Below are 10,153 nucleotides of genomic sequence, written 5' to 3' on the forward strand. Positions count from 1 at the left end.
GAGGGTCACAATCAGTCCGGCAAGGTAGGATTGGGAAGAAGATCGGCTGTCATGCACATATATATGGTGTTATTTCTATTCCCTTTTTCCTTTTAGGTATAGAATTCTGCATTATGCACCTAAATCAGGTGGAAAAAACAACTGTTCAATTCAATTCAAATCAACAAATCTTCCTACAGTTACAGGGAGGGGCTAAATATATAATTATTTTTAGATTATAAATTTAAATAGAAAATAAATAATATATAGAATTTTTTTTTTCTTTTCATTTCCACGTCTTTGATTTGAAAAATAACTATTGAAGGTGTTATAATGAAAAAAGTTTAAATTTGACATTGGAGCACAAAAGAGACGCATAAATGGTGTGTTAAATTTCGGACAATTAAAATTTGGCATTTTCAAAATATATAATTTGGCACACATGATTACATTATATAGCGAAAATTGAATCATATAATGGGGGAATCAAAAAATAACATTTGAACTACTATTGGTTATAAAAAATTTAACATTTTAAGATTATAACATGCCAGAATCCCTACACTTCACTTAAATGTTAGTAGTTCGAATTTCACCCCTTCTGTGTAAATTTTATTCCTTATATATTAGTTACAATTTGGAGAAGGATCTCTTCTACTCCAAAATTTGTAAAAACATAATTGTTGTCCATTTTTTTTTGGTAAAAAAAGTGATAAATTAATTATGTTCTGATTATCAAATCGATCTAATTTTTTTGTGAATGAAATACACATGAAGTGTTTAATAAAATGAACTATTTGAATCATCGAAACAAAATTCGTAATGGATCTCACGAGTTCAAATAACGCCATCCAGTCCAGATTTTAGATTAGAAGGGATTTGCCTCCTTAGAATTTCTCCCTCCTACTTTGAAAGTTTCTTTATATCAATTATGTGTCGTATTTTATCTTCATTTGTAAAATCATCTATGAATAAAATAAATAAATAAACCTATTGGAGATTTTAAAAACAACTAATTCAACTCTAATCAACAAATCTTCATACATTAGCATGGAGGACGGCCAGACAAATTCATTTTATTTCTTCAATTAATCTCAAAAGGCAATTAAAATCACACGGTTAAAAGGTAATCAAAATGTATTCTGTTTTTAAAAAATGGCATTTCATTTACTTGTCCGACCAATATTATTATTAGTGGAGCTGTATTTATTCTACCACACAACTGCACATGTTTACAACACCTCTCATAAGCTTTGTGTGTTTCATTCCATGACAAACCTTAATTCGATCTAACAACAGATGAAGACACCTCTCTCTTCCTCTTCATCTCCGTCCTCGTCCCTCCTTCGAAAAGCCCGTCTCTCTCCTTACTACCTCTTCACTTTGTTCGCCTTCATCGTCTTCGTCACCATCCTCTACAGCGAAGACTTCTCCTGCCTCTTCTCCCAACTCAATTACACCTCTAACCTACCCATCACAAAAACTAGTCGCGGCGCTGGTGAGTGAACCCGCCTTTTCGTTTTAATTTTCCATTTTCAAATAACACAGAAACCGATCACACAACTGTTGTTTTTGGGTTTTGTTAGGGAAGAAGAAGGTGAAGTTGCCGTTTTCCGTGGGACGGGGAAACGAAAGGTGTGACGTGTTCAGTGGCAAGTGGGTTTGGGATGAGGAGAATCGGCCGCTTTACGAGGAATCGGAGTGTCCTTATATACAGCCGCAGCTGACATGTCTGGAACACGGTCGGCCTGACAAGGACTACCGGTTGTGGAGATGGCAGCCTCACGGATGTTCTCTTCCGAGGTATGCATGTTTTTCTTTTTTTTATTTCTAGTCGGAAATTTGAATCATACAACAATTAATCCATATGTTTAGATTAAGGAAAATAATATGGTGCACATCCTTAAATATTTGATTGTTTTTATTGTTTTTAAGTTTTAACATATGTAGAGATTGTGTGTCTTTTCCATTTCTTTCTATTAGATAAATGATCGGCACACTGATAACTGCCAATTGCAATACACAGCTTATTTCTTCAAAATAATTACTTATTCATGAAAAGATTTATGATTCTAGTCATTAAAATTTATAACTAATCTGATTTATTTATTTATTTTAAAAAAATATAAACTTAACTAATCACGTTAGTTCAACTGCTACACTTGAATGTCGTGCATGCATGATTTTTTTTTAATTTTATATATATTAGCAAATTATTATTATTTTTTTAAACAGGAATAGTTGGACAAAATTCCCAAACATAGAGTTGAACCTGCCGTTTTTTTTTTTTTTGAAGGGATGATTCTTTCTACTCAGGAAAAATATATAATTAAATGTTTAGAATTTAGGTGTAGATTGAAATTTGGTGAATTATGATTTATATTTAAGATGAATCTGACATTTATCTGGAGAAGTATTCGTTCATCTTATAAGATCGGTTGAGAAGATTATCAATGTAAAAATTCATTTGATTGAACATCAATAATTATATGATGATGTTACATTTGTCTTAAAAAAATGAATGTTTGGATCAATTTTCTTTTCTTTTTTTAAAACAAATGAAATAGAATTTGATTTTTTTCAACAAATATTCTACTAAGTGAATTATATAAAATTAATAATTTAGATTATTGACATAACCTTCTCAATGGACCTACCAAGACCTAACAATACCTCTCCAATTGTGCATCCAATTGGAAATCTATTCCTTTTTTTTTTTTTGTAGTATGTTTCGATTAGGTGCTAGAATGTTTGGGATAAACTGAAAATAATTGGAACATTCAGCCTCTAGATAAATGAATTCGACTGTTATATTGGTGCTTTTGTATGACTTAAACAAATCTTAATTAGCCTCCATTGTTGGGACACACCATTCAATCATGGTACTCAATATTGATGGAAGGTTGTGAACTTCCAGCTACTTGAAGTAATGGGTTAGGTTCAGAATTGTGCATTTTGCTGACTTTATGTTCACTCAAATCTCAAATTTCTTGATTTCAGCTATTCTTAACCTAACGGATGGGTTAGTTCTACTAACCTCAATCTTTTAATATAACTTTTTAAAAATAAAATAGGGAAAGCGTGCGATGTGCATCCCTTGGGGGTGCATACCATAGACACCCTATTATAAATTGGTGTAATAATTTTATTACAAGATTTTATAATATTAATAACAAAATGTGTAATCTCGTCCCAAATTAACATATCAAAATGTCAAAAATTTGATAGTTGATATTACAAAATTTTTTAACTTGGTTATGACATTTTTTTATTATACCAATTTATGATGAGATTATACATTTTATAATTAATATTATAAAATTTTATAATAAAATCATTTCAATTTGTAATAAGGTGTATATGATATGTGCGGATTTTCCAATAATATAGTAGTCAACCATTGTTTGGTGCTATGAAACTAGTTTTCTATTATTGTTTCAAAACCAACCCTGAAACAATAATGGATGAGATGTACAGCTAGAAATCAATAAGCTTACTCAGAAAATAGTTATAAAAAAGTCCACAAAATAAGATTTATGATGTAGATTTAAACGTGATGTGATATATATAGATCATATCATATTCAGATTAATTTAGTTAATATATTTTAACACTATTCTTAATATTTTTTTAAGTGTGTAGCATTATTAGTTAAAAATCAATGCATGCTATGCAATATTGTTAGCAGATTCTATGGCATTTTCTCCCCCTTTTTAATATAAAAACTAATATGCATCATCCAGCAATCAATAGCCACCAATTTTTGACCTTGACGCCATCTTATTAGCATGCAATTCATAAAATACTAGAATAATGTTATATATAAATGAACTTTTTATTACATACGTAGAGTAATGGAAGCCACATTTATAATTATGCATGAGACTTAGTGCATTTGAATTTAATAGTAAAATAATGGTGATAAATCTGTTTATGTATAACATATCTTAAATTCTATCTAGATCATAAAATAATGTGATAGGTCCTATTTTTTCTCTTGATTTTTATTTTTTATCGAAAGGAAATTACCGACTCTGCAATGATTTGATGATAAGAACGTACAAAACCTTCATGTTAATGTTAATGTGACAAATGAAATGATATGTACAGTTTCAATGCGACATTAATGTTGGAGACACTTCGAGGGAAGAGGATGATGTTTGTAGGTGATTCTCTAAACAGAGGTCAATATGTTTCCATGGTCTGTCTTCTACAGAGACTCATCCCTGAAGGATCCAAATCCATGAAAACCAATGGTTCCCTCACCATTTTCACAGCCAAGGTTAGTAACATTATGTTACAACTCTCTCTCTCTCTCTCTCTCTCTCTCTCTCTCTCTCTCTCACTTTTGACTATAAAATACATTATATATGAGACCGAGCACGGATCATCTACTCTATTTTCTATCCCATCTATCCCACACTATTTACATATTATCACATTATCAAAATCAATCATAAAAAATATACGACACAGAGAGTGAGACAGATGATCCTATACTTATAAAACCTAATTAAAGAGTAAATTTTGCTAAATTAGCGATAATTTTTGTTCCTTAAAAAAAACAATAAATAAATAAACTAGCTTGGTTACAGTTTTCTAAAAACACTTTTCAAAAAATTTTACTTTCTTATTTTTCGTAATTTTTTATTTTTACTGAATTTTTTTAATATTTTAAGTAATTTTTTTTTTAAAAAAAAATTAGACATACCGAACATAAATATACTTAAAAAGTAAAAAATTTGTGGAAAAAACCTTTTAAAAATTCACTAAATACAAAAAATACAAAAAAAAAAAAACGAGAATTTAGTACATTTTTTTATATTTTTATGTATTTATTAATTTTTTAAAATATTTGTTCACAATTTTTTTATTTTTTAGATACATCTAAATAAGGTGTATCTAAAAAAATAAAAAAAAAATGCTTAAAATGTTAAAAATATTCACTAAAAACAAAAAAACACGAAAATCAAAAAACTCAATTTTCAAAAAACTTAATTCAAAAAACTCAAACCAAACATACTGAATACCATTTTCTTTACCAACACAGATTTATGAGGTTTTAATAATAGGAAAAAGGTTTAGTGTCAATTTTATCTATATACGCTTTAATTTGGACATATATGATATATAATTAATTGTCAAAAGGCTAAATTGAACTAATTTGGGAAGTTCAAAACTTTTGAATGCAAATTTAGTTTAGAGGCTTAATTTGCACAGTATAGGGGCTTCAAGTTCAATGTCTTGATATGTGGAAATCTTCTTCTTCTTCCTTTACTTATTTTGCGTGTGTGTGTGTGTGGGTGTAAAATTAGGAATACAATGCAACAATTGAATTCTACTGGGCACCATTCCTTCTGGAATCAAACTCAGATGATGCAGTGGTACATAGGATATCTGATAGAATAGTGAGAAGAGGTTCCATTAATAAGCATGGAAGACACTGGAAAGGAGCTGATATAATTGTCTTCAACACCTATCTCTGGTGGATGACTGGCATCAAGTTCAAGATCTTGTATGTAATTAATTCTTCATTACTCTGTTTTCTCAATCAACTTAATTTGTTTAATAGTCCTCATTATGGGTTAATTATATATATCTTGTAAATACAGACAAGGCTCTTTTGATGATGAAGATAAGGATATAGTGGAGCTATCAACAGAGGATGCATATAGAATGGGAATGAAGAGTATGTTGAGATGGGTTAAGAAGAACATGGATCCTAAGAAGACTAGAGTCTTCTTCACCAGCATGTCTCCTTCTCATCAAAAGTAAGTAATTACCCTATTAGAATTAGCGACCCAAACCTAATTTAAGGCTTGTCACATGCAAGACTCATTCTTCTCATCTTATTATTTCAAAAATAATAATAATTTAAATACAAATAATTCCATTATAAAATCAGATACAGCTCACTTATATTGAGGGAAATTTACAAAATGTGTCACTGGCCGGGTTTTGGGACGAATTTATAGTAATTTGACTTCACCTTGTATTAGGGAGCCGCTATTCTCACTCTATTTTGCTCCAAATACACTCTCTCTTTTTTTTCTTTTTTTTTCCTTATTATGCATAGTTATATTAATATCCTTGGAATTTTGATTTTTTGGGGGAGTGTATTTTGTGTGAAATGTATTAATGTAACTACGCATAATAAGAACAAAGAATGGAGTGTATTTAGAGCAAAGTAGAGTGAGAATAGCGGCTTAAGGATAATAATTTATATTTAATGAGAATTATAAGATTTTAGTGTTTTAATTTTAGGGAGTCGCTATTCTCACTCTATTTTGCTCTAAATACATTTCCTTATTTGTCTTTTATTATACATAATTACATTAATACCTTTGGAATGTTGATTTTTTTAGGAAGTATATTTGTGTGAAAGGATATTAATGTAACTATGTATAATAAGGATAAAAGAGTATATTTAGAGTAAAATAGAGTGAGAATAACGACTTCTTAATTTTATTATAGTATAATATTTTAGTGTTTTATTGTAAGTATAATATAGTAAAATTAATATTAGGTATAATGTTTTAGTGTTTTAATTTTATTATAATGAAAAAAATTTATATTAAATTATATACATATAAATATATTAAATAACTATAATAGGGGCGGTGTTCAGGTAGAACAGGGTAGAGGAAGTAAAACCAGTCTTTGACCCACTTCTTAATTGGGGCAAGAAAAATCCATACGATACAACACTAGGCCTGTGTTTGGCAAGGGCTTTTTCAGGCTTTTTTGGCTATTTTAGCCACAAAAAACAAAATAGGCTATTTTAGCCATAACAAACAAAACATCACATCCAACCTATAATCATTACATTCTTCTCTCACAAAAAAAGTCAAAAAATTCAAAAAGCCAAAAAGCCCTTCCCAAACCAAGCTTTTTAGCCCAGGCTAAAATAGCCAAAAAAGCCAAAAAGTCAAAAAGCCAACCCACTTCCCAAACGGAGGCTAGGTAGGAAAAGGAGATGCAGATGTGGAGCGAGGGAAAATGACCTTCCTTAAGTGATCACCTTTATTATATTAGGACGCATAGAATAGTTGATCACATTTAATGTATTACAAAAAAGGGTATTAGGCCATAGGTTTATTTTTGAATTTTTTGGGCTGCTGGGCCTAAGTTCTAATTTCTTTGGGCCAAAAGAACATAATTTGTCTAAAAAAGCACTACTTGTTGAAAATTCACCAAGCTTATTTTCTTATCTGTTGAAATTCACCAAATTTATTTTTCTATCTGTTGAAATTCATGTGATACATACCACTTATTCAACACCTATCTATTGAATATTACACATTTCTCTATCTCACCACCACCACCTATTGCCGTTGGTTGTCGGTCACCGCTGTAGGTGACTTTTCCAGCTCCGGAGGAATTTTTTGGCAACTTTTTTGGCGCTAGTGACTTTTTCTGACAACTTTTTCAATGTGTTCTTATCATCAAATAATATTTTTCCTTAGATCTAATGCCTTATAGTCTTTAGGATGGACTTTTCACCTATTTTCTCTAAAAAGAACTAAGTAATTTGTGATTTAAATTAAGAAATTGGGTTTTGTTCAGTATTAGACTACACTGTTAGGACCCATAGGATTCACTATGAGTTAGTTTTCAAACATTTGAACCATTGTTTAGGTCACTTTATGTGATGATTCACACAAAAAACAAAGGGTTGATTGGATATACGTTGCTATATAATTTTATTACATTTGCCTTTAAAAAAAAAGTAAATGACAAGAATGATTTCGAAAACAAACCTTACATTTTTTTTTTTGAAAACAAATGTAATAAAATTATACAACTTTAAATATGAATTTATTTTTTATTTTTTATTTTTTATTTTTTATTCTAAATACTCTACATAAGGTGTCCTAAAACGTAAACAATTTAAATATTCAAAGCAAGACTTATAATGAGTCCCCAAAATACTATTTAATTTTTTTTTTTTTTTATCGGCAAATGTTAGTTGTTAGTTGTTAGATTAGCACTTATGAAAGAAAATCTCCCCATCTTTGACAAAGCACTTAAGTGTTTGTACTCTCTTAATTCAATTTCCTAAAAGGAATTGAACCTATGATTTTCTTAAAACTAAACCTTAAAGAAGATATAGTGACCAACTAGGTTAGACCTGGAGACACCGGAGACAATCTGTCTAATGCACTGGAGACAATCTTAGTAAATTATTTAGAGCCTGTTGAGTTGACAATAAACTTAAAAGGCAACTTAAAAGCTGATTCCTTAATGTTGTGTTTGGTTGGGGGATTTGGGGAGGAATTTAGAAAGGAAAAGGAAAAAGGTATGTGAAACTAGGTGAAATGTAGGTACATTTTATTCACATTTCACCTAACTTTTCCCTTTCCCTTTCCAAATCCATCCTCAAATCCTCCAACCAAACACAGCGTAAAAGTCAAAGTTTAAATTTTACCACATTCTTATATTACAGTCTTCCATGTAGCAAAAAAATAAAATAAATCGTCTTTATTAGGTCCCACATTACTCTCTCTTACATTAAAAATTATATTTAATCCCAACACATATTCTCATGTAAATTTATATTATATTTTAAACACTATAACTTGTTTTAAGATTTATTTTTTAGTTTGATATTATAATTATTGACCATTAATTCATCTAAAAGATTAAATTACTAAAGAGAAAAAGAGAGATAATTTTATTATTTATATTATATTATCAAACCATAAAATAATCTTTAGGAAGTTTCACAAGATCACTATTTAAGGATAGATCTTTTTTATGTTTGGCATGTATGCAGGAGCATAGATTGGGGAGATGATTCAAATGGAAATTGCTACAACCAAACAACCATGATAGAAGACCCAACATACTGGGGATCAGACTCAAGAAAATCCATAATGCAAGTGATTGGAGAAGTGTTCAGCAAATCCAAAGTACCCATTACATTTCTCAACATCACACAGCTCTCAAGCTACAGAAAAGATGCCCACACTTCCATTTACAAGAAGCAATGGGGTCCTTTGACACCCGAACAGCTCGCCAACCCGGTTAGCTACGCTGACTGCGTGCATTGGTGCTTGCCTGGCGTCCAAGATACTTGGAATGAGCTTCTATTTGCAAAGCTTTTCTATCCATGAGTGTCATGAAAGATGTGACCTCTCTTTGTAATTAATCTACATTTTTTTTTTAAAATTTTTAAATTAGGGTTTGAAATCTGCACGGTATGGGAGGGAAGAGAGCAAAAGAAGAAGATGTGTCAAATAATGTAGTGACTGTTGCAAAGAAAGATGACAAGACGATTGCATTGATTTTTTGTTTTCTTTTTTTTGAAAAATCAAATGCGTAAAGTGAGAAATTTGTTTGTTTCCTGTTTGGATCCTCAACAAATCAAAATCTAGTGACATCTCAAAATTGAAAAATTATTAGATACTCAAAATTTGCTTAATGTATCACAATCTTCTCTTTTTCACATCAAGCAATAATTGGAGATTGGGTACACATAATGACACATCGCAAGCTAGCCACTAAACTGTTCCCTATGCATATAGGAGGTGTGTTCCCAGCAATGCTATTTCAGACTAAAAATTAACTTGGTCATAAGATGCTTTTTTTCTAAGCCGGCTTAGTAAAGAAGCATTTAGGCACCTAACCATAGTGGGTGTTTGACGTAGCTTAAAAGCTGCTTATTTTAACTTTTAGTTTAATTTAAGTTAAAACATTGTGTTTGGTGCAGCTTAACTCATCAGATTATAGCTTAAATTCAGTAAAAAAATAGTTTTTTCTTGAAGTGGTTGAGAGGGTGCTTTGGAGATTATAGCTTTAGCAGGAAGTTGGTTTGGAGGGACAAAATTACTTAAATACCCCTTATCAAATTTCAGTATTACCAAATACCCCGTATATAAACCACACTCTCACACTCTTCACTCTAAGAGAGAGAGAGAGAGAGAGATTGGTGATTTCCGGCGAGGGTGGCGATTTTCGGCAAGGGTTACGGCTTCTGGCGATTTCTAGTATCCAAATACCACACCTCTTTTCTCTCTCTCTCTCAATCGACCTTTTGCTGTCGCGATCACAATTGAGGGGCAAAACCCTAACCGTTACGATCAATCTTAAACCCTGGAGTCGCCGATGACGATCTAAAAACCTAGCACGATCAATCTCAAACCCTAGCATGATCTGAAACCCTTGCGCGATC

General features: G+C 30.9%; 1 protein-coding gene across 1 annotated transcript; it reads left to right on the forward strand.

Annotated features, from left to right (window-relative positions):
* Nucleotides 1-934: 934 nt before the first annotated feature.
* On the forward strand, nt 935-9,324 carry TBL33 (TRICHOME BIREFRINGENCE-LIKE 33). The gene is made up of 6 exons (XM_028257786.2): nt 935-1,477; nt 1,566-1,782; nt 4,090-4,261; nt 5,295-5,494; nt 5,592-5,750; nt 8,756-9,324. Exons 1-6 carry the CDS (start codon nt 1,279-1,281, stop codon nt 9,093-9,095), a joined length of 1,287 nt encoding a protein of 428 aa, XP_028113587.2. The 5' UTR covers nt 935-1,278; the 3' UTR covers nt 9,096-9,324.
* The last annotated feature ends 829 nt before the right edge of the window (nt 9,325-10,153 follow it).

This window comes from Camellia sinensis, chromosome 1, assembly GCF_055761805.1.
Source record: "Camellia sinensis isolate YWXY chromosome 1, ASM5576180v1, whole genome shotgun sequence".
In the NCBI taxonomy this organism is placed as follows: Eukaryota; Viridiplantae; Streptophyta; class Magnoliopsida; order Ericales; family Theaceae; genus Camellia; species Camellia sinensis.